The sequence below is a fragment of the Musa acuminata genome, chromosome BXJ3-3 (assembly GCF_036884655.1).
Source record: "Musa acuminata AAA Group cultivar baxijiao chromosome BXJ3-3, Cavendish_Baxijiao_AAA, whole genome shotgun sequence".
In the NCBI taxonomy this organism is placed as follows: Eukaryota; Viridiplantae; Streptophyta; class Magnoliopsida; order Zingiberales; family Musaceae; genus Musa; species Musa acuminata.
Window position 1 is genome coordinate 24,405,698 of NC_088351.1, and position 18,356 is coordinate 24,424,053.

General features: G+C 50.6%; 2 protein-coding genes across 2 annotated transcripts; both read right to left on the minus strand.

Moving 5' to 3' along the window:
- Window positions 1-4,387: 4,387 nt before the first annotated feature.
- On the minus strand, window positions 4,388-4,846 carry LOC103974082 (uncharacterized). Its single transcript, XM_009388830.2, has one exon. The coding sequence runs from the start codon at window positions 4,844-4,846 to the stop codon at window positions 4,388-4,390; it is 459 nt and encodes a 152-aa protein (XP_009387105.2).
- A 1,388-nt stretch (window positions 4,847-6,234) lies between these two features.
- Window positions 6,235-6,795, minus strand: LOC135632502 (uncharacterized). Its single transcript, XM_065141107.1, has one exon. It carries the CDS (start codon window positions 6,793-6,795, stop codon window positions 6,235-6,237), a length of 561 nt encoding a protein of 186 aa, XP_064997179.1.
- Window positions 6,796-18,356: the final 11,561 nt, after the last annotated feature.

Here is an 18,356-nt window from a genome sequence, read left to right on the forward strand (position 1 = left end):
CTATCTGCTTTGAACCATAACTGCAAACTGCATTTATATCTTTGCTGCATCTCACTTAATTAAAAGTTAAAGTGATTTACGAATCGTCTTTCTTACTGAAATCACTTTTGTCGTATGAACACTTTTTTAATCATCGAAAGTTTTCCGCTGCACTAATTCACCCCCCCCTCTTAGTGCTCTTGATCCTAACAGATTGTAACGTGGCAGGACTATCCAGAATGTCCCTTATCACTTCTCCCCCCCCTCGCCGAGGCGTGCCATGTGGTCTTTAAGAGGACGAGAGGCGGGCCTCGGTCGAGACACCTTGGATGTGTTGACTCTTTGCGAGGGTTCGTTGTGAGGTGTTTCTGGGCGGCACTCCGGTAGGGCGATATTGATAGGCCGTAGGCCAGAGGGTTGAGCCGTGTGATTTGAGTCAGAGACCGTACCGTGGGCTTGAGTCTGGGGTTGTTGGGTCGCAAGTCGGGAACCGATCTGGAGTGATCCGGGCGGTGAACTGGGTCGACGAGTCACAAGTCGGGAGCCGATCTGGAGCAACTTGGGTTGCGAACTGGGCTGGCGAATCGCAAGTCGGGAACCGATCTGGAGCGACTAGGGTTGCGACTTGGGCCGATGAGTCGCAAGTCGGGAACCGATCTGGAGCGACTCGGGTTGTGACTTGGGCCGGCGAGTCACAAGTCAGGAACCGATCTGCAGCGACTCGAGCGGTAAACTGGGCCGGCGAGTCGCAAGTCGGGAACCGATCTGGAGCGACTTGGGTTGTGACTTGGGCTAGCGAGTCGCAAGTTGGGAACCGATCTGGAACGACTCGGGCGGTAAACTGGGCCGGCGAGTCACAAGTCGGGAACCGATCTGGAGAGACTTGGGTTGTGACTTGGGTCGGCGAGTCGCAATTCGGGAACAGATCTGGAGCGACTCGGGTGGTAAACTAGGCTGGCGAGTCGCAAGTCGGGAACCGATCTGGAGCGACTCGGGTTGTGACTTGGGCCGGCGAGTCACAAGTCGGGAACCGATCTGGAGCGACTCGGGCGGTAAATTGGGCCGGCAAGTCGCAAGTCGGGAACTGATCTGGAGCGACTCGGGTTGTGACTTAGGCTGGCGAGTCGCAAGTCGGGAACCGATCTAGAGCGACTCGGGTGGTAAACTGGGTCGGCGAGTCGCAAGTCGGGAACCGATCTAGAGCGACTCGGGTTGTGACTTGAGTCGGCGAGTCGCAAGTCGGGAACCGATCTAGAGCGACTCGGGTTGTGACTTGGGCTGGCAAGTCGCAAGTCGGGAACCGATCTGGAGCGACTCGGGCAGTAAACTGGGCCGGCGAGTCGCAAGTCGGGAACCGATCTGGAGCGAATCGGGTTATGACTTGGGCTGGTGAGTCGCAAGTCGGGAACCGATATGGAGCGACTCGGGCGGTAAACTGGGCCGACGGGTCGCAAGTCGAGAAACCACGTTACGTTTGGAGATGTGCGCCACATGTCGCGCTGAGTGGGACGATGTTGGTTCTAGCGGGAAAGCGCGTTACGTTTGGAGTTGTGCGTCACGTGTCACGCTGAGTGGGACAACGTTGGTTCTGGCGGGAAAGCGCGTTACGTTTGGAGCTGTGCACCACGTGTCTCGCAGAGTGGAACGGCGTTGGTTCTAGCGAGAAACCGCGTTACGTTTGGAGCTGTGCGCCACGTGTCACGCTGAGTGGAACAGCGTTGGTTCTGGCAGGAAACCGCATTACATTTGAAGTCGTGCGCCACGTGTCGTGCTGAGCAGAACGGCGTTGGTTCTGGCTGGAGGCCTTGGGTGATGGGACGTTTCCGGGTGGGATCTCTAAGACCGGTGAATCTGGGGGAACCCGAGGAGTCATGATGGTTTCGAGGGCCGCGATGCTCTCTCTCCTCGGAAAGCTCGATCATCGCCTTTGACCCGCCCTTTATAAGCTTCCGCCAGAAGGGTTTCCCTTATCTTTTGCTCAGCTGTCGTCACCTCATCTGGTCGTCGCTGCCTTGTTTGTTCTGTTCAGTGACCCGGCTTCTTCCCTACTAACTTGAGGTCGGGATGTCTTCGCCTTCCTCGTCTTCTTCTTCGACTTCTTCCTCTTCTTCCGAGGGCCCTGGGGTTACCCCTTTGTCTCCGAGAGTCGCGCCATTAGAGGCCATGGGGAGTTTCGCCCTGCTTGCGAGTCTCAAGCTATGGCATGATATAGATTCGGTGGTGACCGAGGAGTTTCTGGGGGAGCTTCGGGATCGTTATTGTATCCCGGAAGATTATAGCCTTTTTGCCCCTCGGCCGGGTCAACGGTCGTATGATCAGTTTGCCCAGGGATTTGGGCTGACGGTGGGTGCCCTTGAGGTGGGACTACGATTCCCGCTTCATCTTGTGATCGAGGATTGCCTCCGTAAGTGGGGTATATCGCCATCTTAGATGGCGCCGAACTCTTGGCGCTATTTGGTGGCTTTCCTTGGGGAGTGTCGCGTGGCCGGGATAAAACCATCTAGGGCTCTGTTCCTGGCCTGCTTTCGATTGTGTAGGGGTCGGGGTGGTTATTACTTAACCGCCCGTAGTGGGTTCAAGATTAGCGATGCTCCCTCCAACAACAAAGGTTGGAAGAGCCGCTTCTTCTTTGTCAATTGTAGTCGAGGGTGGGGCTTCAGCACCGAGTGGACTTCCCACACCATCGACAATGTCCTCCCGCTGCTTTCAGGTGGGGAGTCGGCAGATGTAAATCAACCGAGGAGCATTCTGGCCTCTTCTCGGGCAATCAGAGAGATGATCGAGAAGTGGCTGGTTGAGGCGGGGTTGAGCTCGGTTGTTAAGGGTATGGTTGTCTTTATGTCGTATGTTGTTTGTTTGTCCCGAGCTATCTGACCCACCGGGTTTTTGCAGAAATGGTGAACCTTCAGTCTATAAAGAAGGTGCCTCATGCCAAAGACACTGCGGCCTCATCTTGGGGCGGTGATGGCTCCGGGACCGGGGGTGTCCCGAAGAGGGGCGCGCTTGGGGGAGCATCGGGATCTCCGAGCGTGAGTCAGCCTGCCAAGAAACTGAAGACTGCCATTCGAAAGGTGTCCGCGAGGTCGGCCGCTCATGAACGCACCTCCTCGAGACTAACTAGGGCTGCTCCACCAGGTGAGGGCTCGAGGAGCGCCAAAGGCAGGGGGGCGGCTGGTCTATCCGATGATGATCCTGTCCAAAGGGCGTCGGCGTGCCTAAAGTCGATGCGGGATTTGTGTCATGTTGGTCGGTCGGAAGGCGAGGAGTACCGGGCCTCGAGCATGACTAGCCTTCCTGCTGGTGCGCCGGGAACCCCCTATGCCACCCGCTGGCCCGACCTCAAGACCGACAATCGCATCTGGGCCGACAGACCGATGACCTAGGAGTTTATCCGGGGAACGCTGCACCTGGCCATGGCTAAGGAACTTTACGGCTCCACTTCGGAGGTGCTGGCAGATCGGGCGGCCAAGTCACTGGTCTGGGTAAGTAGTGGCGTTCCTCCCTTCATCGCCACCTACTTTACGTGGGTCTTGATGTTAATCTCGGTACTGGGTCAACACTATGCTATGGTGCTGATTGACCGAGTCCTCGACGCGGGGTAGGTGATCGAGCGTCAATCGGACACTTATGCCGCCCTTCACCTTGAGAACTAGGAGCTGAGGAACTCGTTCGGCCCGGAGGTCGTGGCAATGGTCGAACAGCGTGCCTCGGCTTTGGACGAAGAGGTGAGCCGTCTGAAGGCCGAGCTGGAGGAAAGCCAAGCTCGCGCTCGGATGCTGGCCGACGAATTGCAGACGCTCCCAAACGACATCGAGTCTGCCAAGTCTTCCGCTTGGGCTGCTGAAGAGGCCCTGAAGGAGGAGCGATTGGTGCTGCCTGAGCGGATAGAGAAGGCGATTGTCGAGTACAAGGCGTCTGCCGGGTTCGAGCGCGGCCTAGTGAGGTCGGGATGGGTGACGTACGAGTTTGGATATTGGGTGGCTTGTGCTCGCATTCGGCCGAGTCATCCGGAGTTGGAACTGGAGTCGGATCCCTTTGCCGACCATCCCGCGGACTAGGCCGTGGATATGCCGGCGAGTGTTTCCTTCGATGACGGGCCTGAAACTCCTCCCCCAAGTTGACTTGTATTTGCTTTTCTTGGTTTTGGTCTAGTCAGCTCTTGGATTTGTATTGCCCGATCATTGTATGCACTTTCTTATGAATGAATTCCTGTTTCGGATTGTTTGCTTCGGCTATGGTCGTGCATGTTCTCCCATAACACGTGCTTCGAGCGCCTTGCCCGACTCTTTTACGGGTAGAATTTTTTCAGATTTGTTGCTTTCCATGTTCTTGGCAGGGGGTTTCCATCCATAGTTTCGAGTCGGTAGGTCCCTTCCTGGACCATGTCGTAGACTCTATAGGGACCTTCCTAGTTGGGCGCGAGTTTGCCTCTTGCTCGGGTCGGGTCGCTTACCTCGGCCTTTCGAAGGACGAGATCCCTGACCTTGATTGGTCGAGGGTGAACCTTGCAGTTGTATACCCGAGCTACGGCCTTCTTGTACGCTAAAGTGCGTAGGTGTACCTCGGCTCTCCTTTCTTCGAGGAGGTCCAGGTTTGCTCTTAGGCCCTCCTCGGAACCTGCTTGTTCGTAGCCGGAGGTACGCAAGGTTGAAAACACCACTTCAGGTGGGAGGACTGCTTCGATTCCGAACGCGAGGCTAAACGGAGATTCTCCTGAAGCAGTTTTTGGGGTTGTCCACATTGCCCATAGGACGCTCGGCAGCTCATCCACCCAGGCTCCGTGCGCGCCCGTGATCCTCTTCTTGAGGCCCTCTAAAATCGCCTGATTCATTACTTTGGTTTGACCGTTGGTTTGGGGGTGTGCCATTGAGCTGAACTTTAATTGTATCCCATACGACTAGTAATAGGCTTTGAATTTGGCGTTGTTGAACTGAGCTCCATTGTCGGTGATGATGGCCCTTGGAATCCCGAATCGAGTGATGATGTTCTTCCAAGTGAAACTTTGAACTTGTTTTTCCGTGATGGAGGCCAAAGGTTCGGCTTCAACCCACCTCGTGAAGTAATCGACCCCCACTATGAGGAAGCGTCGTTACCCTGAAGCTGGAGGGAAAGGCCCGAGGAGGTCAAGTCCCCATTAGGCGAAGGGCCAGGCCGCTTCCATCGGGGTGAGAGGGACCGCTGGTTGGTGTTGCAGTCGAGCGTGCCTTTGGCATTGTTGGCATCGTTGTACGTACGATGCGGCGTCCTGGCGCATCATTGGCCAGTAATACCCTTGGTTGAGAGTCTTGAAGGCCAAAGTTCGTCCCCCGATATGTTCCCCACAAATCCCCTCATGGAGTTCGGCAAGGACTGTTTCGGCCTCGGGTGGTGCGAGACAGTGTAAGAGAGGTTGAGAGAAGCCTCTACGGTATAGCTTTCCACCGACTATGCAATACCAGGCTTGGGCTCACCTTAGCCGTTTTACGACTACCGGGTTGTCAGGCTTCGTCCCGTCCTTCTTGAAGCAAAGGATCTCTTCCATCCAGTTGGGCGAGATTCGAGTTTCGGCGACGTCGTATGATGGTATTATCGATGCCATTATGGACTCGGTTGTCGGGACTGCTTCCAGACCTCGGGTCGAAGCTGACTTCGCCAAGGCATCGGCCTGTGTGTTCTGGGCCCGAGGTATCCGAGTGACCGAAAGCCAGTTGAAGAGGCGGGCGAGCTGCTGCGCTTCTGCCAAGTATGACGCCATGGTCGAGTCTCGGGCTTCATAGTTCCCGTTCATGTGTCCTATCACTAGTTGGGAGTCACTGAAAACCTCGAGGTTGCCCACTTGCATCTCTAGGGTGAGACGCAGGCCGTGGAGTAGCGCTTCATATTCAGCCTCGTTGTTGGTGGCTCAGAATTGTAGCCGGAGTGATCTCTTGTAGGTTTCTCTGGTTGGACCCTTGAGGATAAGTCCAATCCCGACTACCTCGGTGGTGGCTGAGCCATCCACGTGCAGGGTCCATATGCGATTGTCATCTTTCTGCCCATCTGCATGATCTTCAGGGGTTAGATCGAAGATGAAATCGGCTAGTACCTGGGCTTTTATGGCACTCTTAGGAGAGTATTGAATGTCGAATTCGCCGAGCTCGACTGACCACCGTAGCATTCGTCTTGACACGTCGAATTTAGACAGGATTTGTCGCAACGGTTGGTCAGTGACGACTTTGATTGTGTGAGCCTGGAAGTACGGGCGTAGCTTTCGGGCCATCTTTATCAACGCAAGGGTCAGCTTTTCGATCGGGGAATACCGCACCTCGGCCCGTCGAGGTACAGCACGTCGGCAGAGCTCCCGGTGTCAACCATTACCCTTCTCACTCGAGCGTTGGCGATCTGGATGGAGATCACCAAAGCGTCGTCATGATGGGAACGTTCGACCTCTTCGGCTCCGAAAGTGATTTCGGGCTCAAGCTCGGGTCTGGGGTATTTCTCGACCGTGCTCCAAGCATAGGCCTTCCTCGCCGTTGAGCTGCTGTCGCCGGCCATCGGTCCTCCAGAAATGACGTCGATCTGTCTTTCGACGGGCACCATGGGTCGTGGGGTCGCTTCTCGGGGTTCCTTGAGGTAGCGACCGAGATGACCCCTCCTGATCAGGTCCTCGATCTGGTTCTGGAGGTCGTGGCAGTCTTCCGTGTCGTGGCCGTAGTCTCGGTGGAACCTGCAATATTTTGATCGATCTTTGTGAGTAACTTTCATGGGGTTGGGTGGTCGCAAAAGACCCTTCTCCCTGATTTGAAGGAAGATCTCGGTATGAGATGCGTTTAGCGAGAGGGGCGGAGTGCTAGTCATAGGTGCCCAGCAAGCCAATCACGTGAGTGATGGCACGTGTGACTTGATACAGAATCTTTTTGCTTATTATATTTTGGCGTATATCACTTTATAACTATTGCATATATGCATATATATATATATATATATATATATATATATATATATATATTGTGATGTCCTTGGATTTGTGCAATGGGAATCGGATCGTGATGAGATCACGATAATGAGATCGATTCACCTTTAAACACATATCCTAAATAATCCCGATCATAGGTTACTCGAGAGGGATATCGTGATAACCGGACAGACTGGTATGCTATATACCCATCCATATGATGGATGCAGCTGGTCTCATAGCTGCTCGTGTAGGGACACTAGGGATACAGTACAGGTGCTCATTAGAGAATGAGTTCACTAATTGATCCGCTTACGGAATGCTGGATGGTTGATGATGCCTTATTGTCAGACAGTGATTCCGTAGTCCTAGTGGGGTATTTGGTCCATAGACTTGAGACACCAAGGATGTCCTGTATGAGTGCTCCACTCTTTGATACCAGACTTATAGGTTTGGTTGTTCCAGATCTAGTACAACTGGTCATTGGGAGTGGTAGTCGACCTTACGAGGGCTATTGAGTGTCGATAGAGGATCATCCACTCTCGGCGTCATGAGAGGAATATCCCATGTGTTCTTGCTCAGACAAATCCCTGGCCAGGGTCATTCAGGTTGAGAGAGAAAGAGTTCTCCGGAAGAATCCGATTAGAGCGAGACTCGAGTAGAAACCGTATGGGTCTGACAACACCATGCTCGATATACGGTCTCTGGGATATTAGATGGATGAGGGACTATAGGTACACGGTAACTGAGGACAGACAGGTCCAATGGATTGGATTCCCCTGTATTGTCTAGGGACTACGGCGTAGTGGCCTAGTACGTCCGTAGTCGATGAGTCAAGTGAATTATTATAGAGATAATAATTCACTGAGTTAGAAGGAGTTCTAACGGGTATGACTCACGACCAGCTCGATATTGGGCCTAGAGGGTCACACACATATGGTAGGCATTGCGATGAGTAGAGGTTCGGATATGAGATATCTGACGGAGCCCTTGTCTTATTGGATGCAGATCCAATACCCACTAGGGGAGGACCCATTAGGTTTTGATAGGGGACCTCTATAAATAGGAGGGATTCAGAGCCTCATAGGCTAGAGTCTTTGCTTGTCTTTCCTATTCTCCTCTCCCTCTCCACCTCAGAGCAGGCCTGGAGTTTTGAGGAGCGTCGTCGCAACCCTGCTGTACGGATCACCACTAGAGAGGAGGACGCTTGACCTCCTTCACCCTCTCCTAAGGATCTGCAAGGAAACAGGGATATACGATCTCCCTAGGTAACGCAATCTACTCTATACGCAGTTTTAAGTTTCGCCGATTTTGCGCACCATCTTCGCACGACGACGAACATCTCTTTGGGAATCAAGGATTTTGTTTTCTTGTTCTTCCACTGCGCATATGATGTCGCCCCCAAGATTTCCCAACACAGAGGCCTTGGGAGTAGCGGCTCGGGATGGTCGGGCCTCCGACGGGATTGCACCGGGACTGTCGAGGTAGCGCCTCGGGGTTGTTCGACCCTTGGCCTCTTCCCGTCTATGCACCTTCCCGCCACTAGTGCTTCGCCGACGACGTACTAGTTGGCACCCTAGAGCATCTCGGGGATAGTCGTTGGCGGCTTCTCAATCAGCGACCAGAAGAACCTCGAGGGCTTCAACCCCATCAGGAATGTCTGCATGATTAAAGAAGGGTGAGCATCCGAAAATCCTCGGATTTCCATGGCAAAGCGTGTCACAAATTGGGAGAGCGTCTCATCCTCGTGCCGGGATAACGTGAGCAGGGTCGCCATGGAAGGCCGGGGTCGCATGCTTGCAAGGAAATTTTGCTCGAATTCCCTGGCGAGCTGGTCAAAGGATGAGATTGAGGACTGGCGCAGCCGGCTGAACCACGCGCGTGCCGGGCCCTTGAAGGTAGTTGGGAATGCCCGACACATTAACGCGTCGGAAGTGCCATAGAGGGCCATTTGAGCTCGAAATGCGGTGACATGCTTCGTAGGGTCGGAGCCGCCGTCGTACATCTCCAAAGCTGGCAGCCTGAAGTTGAGGGGTACAGGCTTTTCTTGTTGGGAAATCAGTAGGGGGCGACATCATATGCGCAGCGGAAGAACAAGAAAACAAAAATCCCCGATTCCCAAAAAGATGTTCGTCGTCGTGCGAAGATTGGTGCGCAAAAATCCGCAAAACACAAAACTGCGTATATTGATTGTGTTACCTAGGGAGATCGTATATCCCTGTTTCCTTGTAGATCCTTAGGAGAGGGTGAAGGAGGTCAAGCGTCCTCCTCTCTAGCGGTGATCCACACAGCAGGGTTGCGACGACGCTCCTCAAAACTCCAGGCCTACTCTGAGGTGGAGAGGGAGAGGAGAATAGGAAGGGCAAGCAAAGACTCTAGCCTATGAGGCTGTGAATCCCTCCTATTTATAGAGATCCCGTGTCAAACCCTAATAGGTCCTTCCCTAGTGGGTATTGGATCTGCATCCAATAAGACAAGGGCTCCGTCGGATATCTCATATCCGAACCTCTACTCATCGCAATGCCTACCATATGTGTGTGACCCTCTAGGCCCAATATCGAGCTGGCCGTGAGTCATACCTGTCAGAACTCCTTCTGACTGAGTGAATTATTATCTCTGTAATAATTCACTCGACTCATCGACTACGGAAGTACTAGGCCACTACGCCGTAGTCCCTAGACGATACAGGGGAATCCAATCCATTGGACCTGTCTGTCCTCAGTTACCATGTACCTATAGTCCCTCATCCATCTAATATCCCAGAGACCGTATATCGAGCATGGTGCTGTCAGACCCATACGGTTTCTACTCGAGTCTCGCTCTAATCGGATTCTCCCGGAGAACTCTTTCTCTCTCAACCCGAATGACCCTGGCCAGGGATTTGTCTGAGCAAGAACACATGGGATATTCTTCTCATTATGCCGAGAGTGGATGATCCTCTATTGACACTCAATAGCCCTCGTAAGGTCGACTACCACTCCCAATGACCAGCTGTACTAGATCTGGGGACAGCCAAACCTATAAGTCTAGTATCAAAGAGTGGAGCACTCATACAGGACATCCTTGGTGTCTCAAGTCTAAGGACCAGATACACCACTAGGACTACGGAATCGCTGTCTGACAATAAGGCATCATCAACCATCCAGCATTTCGTAAGCGGATCAATCAGTGAACTCATTCTCCAATGAGCACCTGTACTGTATCCCTAGTGTCCCTACACGAGCAGCTATGAGACCAGCTGCATCCATCATATGGACGGGTATACAGCACACCAGTCTATCCGGTTATCACGATGTCCCTCTCGAGTAACCTATGACCGGGATTATTTAGGATATGTGTTTAAAGGTGAATCGGTCTCATTATCGTGATCTCATCACGATCCGATTCCCATTGCACAAATCCAAGGACATCACAATATATATGCATTTATGCAATAGTTATAAAGTGATATACGCCAAAATATAATAAGCAAAAAGATTCTGTATCAAGTCACACGTGCCATCACTCACGTGATTGGCTTGCTGGGCACTTATGACTAGCAATCTCCCACTTGACCTAAAGCCAATCACCTATGTGTCTGATCCCCATCAGACCCCTGTGACGCTCAAAGACAAAATGAGACAACGGCTTTGTCAGTGGATCTGCAATGTTATCTTCGGATGGAACTCTTTCCACTGCTACATCTCCTCGGGTTACGATCTCTCTTATAAGCTGGAACCTCCTCAGAACACTTCTGATAAGACCCGGGTTCCCTTATTTGAGTAATCACCCCATAGTTGTCGCAATATAAGGAAGTCGACTTGTCGCTATCTGTATCGACTCCCAAATCTGTGATGAACTTCTTCACCCAGACTCCCTCCTTTGCTGCATCTAATGCGGCAATGTACTCCGCCTCTGTGGTCGAGTCAGCAGTGGTATCTTGCTTGGAACTCTTCCAGCACACTGCTCCTCCATTCAAGGTGTACACATACCCTGAATTCGACTTGCTATCATCGACATCAGACTGAAAACTTGAGTCAGTGAAGCCTTCAACCTTAAGGCTATTACCTCCATATACTAGTAAAAGATCCTTAGTCCTTCTCAAGCACTTAAGGATACACTTTACTGCTTTCTAGTGCTCCAAGCCTGGATCCGCCTGATACCTGCTCGTGACACTCAGAGCATGCGCTATATCAGGCCTAGTACATAGCATGGCATACATGATAGACCCTATTGCTGAGGCATAAGGTATCATATCCATGTTCGCCCTTTCTTAGAATTTTCAATGCCAAACATTTTGACAATGGTTTCTATGTACCTGGACTGGGACAAGCCAAGCATCCTCTTGGATCTATCTCTATAGATTCTAATCCCCAAGATATAGGATGCTTCCCCTAAGTCCTTCATGGAGAAGTGTCTAGATAACCAAGTCTTTACTGTGGATAGCATTCCTATGTCATTCCCAATGATGAGGATGTCATCCACATATAACACCAAAAAGCTAATAGCGCTCCCACTTATCTTTCTGTATACACAAGGCTCATCTTCGTTCTTAACGAAGTCATAAGATCTGATTGCCTCATCAAATCTTATGTTCCAACTTCGGGAAGCTTGCTTTAGTCCATAAATGGATCTAAGCAACCTACACACCTTATCTGGGCAGTTCTTGGACACGAATCCCTCAGGTTGCATCATATACATCTCCTCCTCGAGGTTCCCGTTGAGGAATACGGTTTTCACATCCATCTGCCAGATCTCATAATCATAGTGTGCTGCAATAGCCAATAGAATTCTGATGGATTTTAGCATTGCTACGGGTGAGAAAGTTTCGTCGTAGTCAACACCTTGCCTTTGACGATACCCCTTAGCCACTAGCCTTGCTTTATAGGTCTCTACCTTTCCATCTACTCCGATCTTTTTCTTAAAGATCCACTTGCAACCGATGGGTACAATACCTTCGGGTGCATCAACTAGGTTCCAAACCTTATTGGAGTACATAGAATCCATCTCAGAATTCATGGCTTCTTTCCACTTCCCGGAGTCTATACTCATAATAGCCTCCTCGTAGGTCTGAGGATCAATATCCTCTACATCCTCTGCTCTAATATGTCCCACATATCTCTCAGGATGATGGGATACTCTATCAGACCTGCGTAAAGTTGAAACTTGTGTATTAGATACCTGAACAGACTCGGGCTGTAGAGTGGTGCTTGAGCTTGGTTCCCTAACTTCGCTCAACTCTATCATTCTCCCACTATCTCCACCAAGAATGTGTTCCTTCTCAAGGAACACTGCTCTCTTAGCTACAAAGACCTTTTGGTCCTCGAGATGATAGAAATAATACCCACAAGTTTCCTTGGGGTATCCCACAAATTTGCATCGCTCTGTCCTTGATTCTAACTTATCGGGGTTGTGTCTTTTAACGTGGGCAGGGCAGCCCCAAATCTTAACAACCTTAAGATCAGGCTTGTTCCCTTTCCATATCTCATATGGTGTAGACACTACCGACTTAGTTGGAACTCTGTTCAGAAGGTAAGCTGCGGTTTCTAGGGTATATCCCCAGAATGAGATGGGTAGGTCAACGAAACTCATCATGGACCGTACCATATCTAATAATGTACGATTTCTCCTTTCAGAGACACCATTGAGCTGAGGTGTATAAGGAGGTGTCCATTGGGATAATATCCCATGGTCCTTGAGGAAGTGAGTAAACTCTGTACTTAAGTACTCACCTCCTCGATCTGATCGAAGAGTTTTGATACTCTTTCCAGTCTGGTTCTCCACCTCAATCTTATACTCTCTGAATTTCTCAAAGGCCTCGGACTTGTACTTCATTAAGTACACATATCCATACCTTGAGAAATCATCAGTAAATGTAATGAAGTAGGAGTAACCTCCAATGGCATGAGTTGACATGGGTCCACATACATCACTATGTATGAGTTCCAACAACTCAGTGGCTCTCTCTCCAGTTCCACTAAATGGAGAGTTGGTCAGTTTTCCACGAATGCAAGGCTCACAAGTTGCATATGACACATAGTCGAATGGATCTAGATATCCATCATTTAGCAACTTTTGAATCCTTCTTTCATGGATGTGACCTAGCCTACAATGCCACAGGTATGCACTGTTCAACTCATCTCGTTTCCTTTTGGACACATTTATATTCATGATATGTGGAGTGGTGTCTAACATAAATAAACCATTATGCAATGTTCCTTTCGTGATGATCTTATCATCTAATAATATCGAACAACCATTGTTCTCAAAAACAAATTTATATCCACTAACTGTTAAACATGAAATGGAGATAATGTTTTTGATAATAGAAGGAACAAAATAACATGCATCTAATGCAATAAAAGCTCCACTAGGCAGATGTAGGGCGACCTCGCCAACAGCTAATACAGCAACTTTTGCTCCATTACCCATCTTGAGGTCCATCTCGCCTCTCTCTAGTCTCCTAGGCCTTGCCAGAACCTGCAACGAATTACATATATGATAAGCACTACCGGTATCTAATACCCATGTGTTATCATAAGAGTCTGACAAATGGAGACTGATCATGAATGTACCTGAAGCTTCATCAAGCTTTTGTTTCGCCCTTTCTGCAAGGTACTCTTTGCAGTTTCTCTTCCAGTGCCCATCTTTACCACAGTGGAAGCACTGGCCTTTGTCCTTTGTTGGGTCTTTCTTAGCAACCTTTGCTTTACCTTGTTTGCCCTTGCCCTTTCCCTTCTTAAGGGACCTTTCTGCTTTCCTTTTCTTTCTGGTCTCACCAGTGTAGAGAACTGGCTTCTCTTTCTTAATAGTACTCTCTGCCTCCCTCAACATATTGAGGAGCTCTGGGAGAGTCACCTCAAGCTTGTTCATATTAAAATTCATTATGAACTGTGAAAAGGAATCTGGTAGGGACTGAAGCATAATGTCCACACACAAGTTATCCTCTAGGACCATTCCTAGACCTGTGAGTTTCTCTATCCACTCAATCATCTTTAGGACATGGTTCTGAACCGGTGTCCCCTCAGTCATCCTAGCGCGGAAAAGGCTCTTGGATATCTCATATCGTTGAGTCCTTCCATGTTCCTCAAACAATTTACGGACATGTAGGAGAATGGATCTGGCATCCATCTTTTCATGTTGTCTCTGTAACTCTGGAGTCATAGAGCCCAACATATAGCACTGAGCAAGAGTGGAGTCATCAATGTACTTCACGTAGCGAGCGATCTCATCCTCGCTTGCCCCTTCTTCGGGCGTAGGCATCACTGTGTCAAGGACGTACACGATTTTCTCCGCTGTGAGAACAATTCTCAAGTTACGGAGCCAATCCGTATAATTTGGACCAGTGAGGCGGTTGACATCAAGTATGCCACGTAAGGGATTTGAAAGCGACATTTTCTGAAAATAAAGATGTAGCAAAATTGAATAACATGCAGATTTTGCAAGAAATAAACTATCAAGATATGGACTTCTATCTTAATATGCTCCCACTATTTTACTAACGAGTCACGCGACACCCTCAGCACGTGAAACGGAAGTCTCCGGCAGACTTCTAGTGGGGATCAGGATCCAATCAGCATCTTAGTGTAACCTCGAGGGACTCGACCAATCACACTAAGCCTAAAAGGTAGACAACTCTTGCCGATCACAACTCCTTGTGATTCCCGTCCTGTTCGGCCTCCGAATCACCATGGCCTCGAGGGACTCGACCAACCATGATGCTCGGTTAAGTCAACACCTTCATTACAAGATGAGTCTGATTTGATGATATACCCTCGAGGGACTCGACCAAGCATATCATGCCCTCAGGTCACCGGTGACATCTCTATGTCGTAAGCAAGATAGCGAATCGCGATATAGGTGAGTCTCGAGGGACTCGACCAACTCAACCTACACCGGGATTCGGTTCCTACTCATAACGATGGAAGGCCACGTGGGTCAATCTAATTGCCTCACGTTTACCGACTTAATATTATCGAGAGATGTTTCTATGATTTGGTCTCCTAATATGACATGTCACACATATGCATATTTAATATATATCTACATCGCATGCAAATATATATACATATCTAGTATGTGTATAAGCAATCACACCAGATGATCATGGACCACAACCTAATATGATTAGGCCCGAGCCAGTAGGCCTAATCACTCACATCAAGATCTATGTGTGCAACGGTGCATCTCCATGCCTTGTGATCGTCCATCTCGTCCTCGTCGGTTCCGTCGACATCTTGATGCATCTCCATGCATCACGATCGTCCGTCTCGTGGGTCCCGCTATGGCATCCACGCTCCCGCTGCGCCTCCTCATGTGATTACAACTTAATCATAGGCACGCAGGCCCGACAATAAACGAGAAATATAATGGAGGTTCGCAGACCTCAATAATAATAATCACAAGTACACATATCACACGGTCCATGATCATCCGTCCACTCATCATACATCACATGTATAAATAATCATCATCATGTAGGACTACTAGATAATAATAAAAATAATAATCAACTAAACCTTTTAATTAATTAATATTTTCTGAAATCAGGGATATATAGGGAATTTCTCAATTCCTAAGGGTATTTTCGTAATTTGGACAAAAGACAGAAACTGGAATTTCTCAAATTCCGAGGGGCAAAACTGTCTTTTTCCCAGAAAACCCTAATGCCCTTTCCCCTTTTCGCTGCTGCCGCCGCCGCCACCCTGCCGGCGGCGGCCTGTGCGGCGAGGGGCGGGGCGCTGCCCTCGCCTGCGGGCGGCACGCCCGCTGGGGTCGCTGCCGCTGCAGGTGGGCGCCCCCGCGGGCGCCGCCGCCTTCGCGGGCGGTTCTGCCCGCGAGTCAGCGCCCGCAGGTGGTGCTGTCTCGCTGGCGGCCGCCCCTGCGGGGTTTTTGCCCGTGGGAGCAGCGGCCACAGGCGCCGCTGCCCTGCGGTGCCTCAGCCCGCGCTGCTGCCCTGCGGCGCCTCTACCCGCGGGCTCAGCGGCCGCAGGCGCCTCTACCCGCGGGCTGCCAGCCCCGCCGGCAGCAAGCCTGCTGCAAGCAGGCCGCCGGCCGGCTGCTGCAGACACAGCGCTTGCGCATGCGCCGGCGCTGTGCTGCCTGGCTGCGACTGCGGCTGCCGCTGCAGGTGGCTGCAGGCATGCAGATCGAGGGCAGCAACTGTTGCTGCCCTTCCTCGCTTTTGCGTCAACGATTTTGACGTCAAAATTCTTCCTAAACACAATACACGCAGTTCAAAACCAATCATTCGCACGAACAACCTAGCTCTGATACCACTGTTGGGAAATCAGTAGGGGGCGACATCATATGCGCAGCGGAAGAACAAGAAAACAAAAATCCCCGATTCCCAAAAAGATGTTCGTCGTCGTGCGAAGATTGGTGCGCAAAAATCCGCAAAACACAAAACTGCGTATATTGATTGTGTTACCTAGGGAGATCGTATATCCCTGTTTCCTTGCAGATCCTTAGGAGAGGGTGAAGGAGGTCAAGCGTCCTCCTCTCTAGCGGTGATCCACACAGCAGGGTTGCGACGACGCTCCTCAAAACTCCAGGCCTACTCTGAGGTGGAGAGGGAGAGGAGAATAGGAAGGGCAAGCAAAGACTCTAGCCTATGAGGCTGTGAATCCCTCCTATTTATAGAGATCCCGTATCAAACCCTAATAGGTCCTTCCCTAGTGGGTATTGGATCTGCATCCAATAAGACAAGGGCTCCGTCGGATATCTCATATCCGAACCTCTACTCATCGCAATGCCTACCATATGTGTGTGACCCTCTAGGCCACTACGCCGTAGTCCCCAGACGATACAGGGGAATCCAATCCATTGGACCTGTCTGTCCTCAGTTACCATGTACCTATAGTCCCTCATCCATCTAATATCCCAGAGACCGTATATCGAGCATGGTGCTGTCAGACCCATACGGTTTCTACTCGAGTCTCGCTCTAATCGGATTCTCCCGGAGAACTCTTTCTCTCTCAACCCGAATGACCCTGGCCAGGGATTTGTCTGAGCAAGAACACATGGGATATTCCTCTCATTATGCCGAGAGTGGATGATCCTCTATTGACACTCAATAGCCCTCGTAAGGTCGACTACCACTCCCAATGACCAGCTGTACTAGATCTGGGGACAGCCAAACCTATAAGTCTGGTATCAAAGAGTGGAGCACTCATACAGGACATCCTTGGTGTCTCAAGTCTAAGGACCAGATACACCACTAGGACTACGGAATCGCTGTCTGACAATAAGGCATCATCAACCATCCAGCATTCCGTAAGCGGATCAATCAGTGAACTCATTCTCCAATGAGCACCTGTACTGTATCCCTAGTGTCCCTACACGAGCAGCTATGAGACCAGCTGCATCCATCATATGGACGGGTATATAGCACACCAGTCTATCCGGTTATCACGATGTCCCTCTCGAGTAACCTATGACCGGGATTATTTAGGATATGTGTTTAAAGGTGAATCGGTCTCATTATCGTGATCTCATCACGATCCGATTCCCATTGCACAAATCCAAGGACATCACAATATATATGCATTTATGCAATAGTTATAAAGTGATATACGCCAAAATATAATAAGCAAAAAGATTCTGTATCAAGTCACACGTGCCATCACTCACGTGATTGGCTTGCTGGGCACTTATGACTAGCATTTCTTGTATTTCCTAGATAAAGGGGGATCCGCCTGAGCTGCCCTCGTTTGGCTCGCTCCGCGATTTCTAAAGTTCACGTTGGAACTCGTCTAGGTGATGGTTGACCCGGGAGAGTTGCATTTTCACTAAGCCATCCGCCAAGTTGGTCGATATGGTGTCAGGTTCAGGGCGGGGTGGTGCGACTTGGCGGGGTGCAGGCGCGTCATGTTCAGGTGAACCTCTTAGGTCTGTCGTTCTGTCTCGGGTTTCTCCTGTCGTGACCTGTTCCCTACTTGGCCTTTGCCGAGTCGAGTCGGTCGGGATAGCCGTCAGTCGTATGACCTGGGGAATGAGTGGGACGAGGGTCTGCATCATCCCCGCCATTGCCTGTACTTGCTTAGTCAGGCCGAGGAATGCCTCAGGCGACACGACAGAGGGTCCTGCGGTAAGTTCGGGGGGCGACAACCCCGGGTCGTTGAACAAGCGCCAGTAACGATCTGGCGTTGAGGCTGGGATTTCCCTGTCTCTGGGGACGGGGAAGGACTGATCTCTGGGTTCGACGGGGGAGTGATTGACCAGTTGTTCTCCTTCAGGGAGGACTCTCATGAGACGTTTCAACGACATGGCCCTCATTCTAGAGCCAAATATGTTGATGAACTAATACACCGTGGACAGTGAGTCGGCACGGCTTGGTCCATGGGGCAATGTCGGGAATCTCCGGGCGTCTCAACTGGTCCTCGAGACCGGTCAATTGTTGCCCTGAGGATTGACGTCAGGGGCGTGAGCGGAGCTTTCGCTTCAGACGATGGCGATTTCCTGCAAAAGAAAAGACATTCGTCGG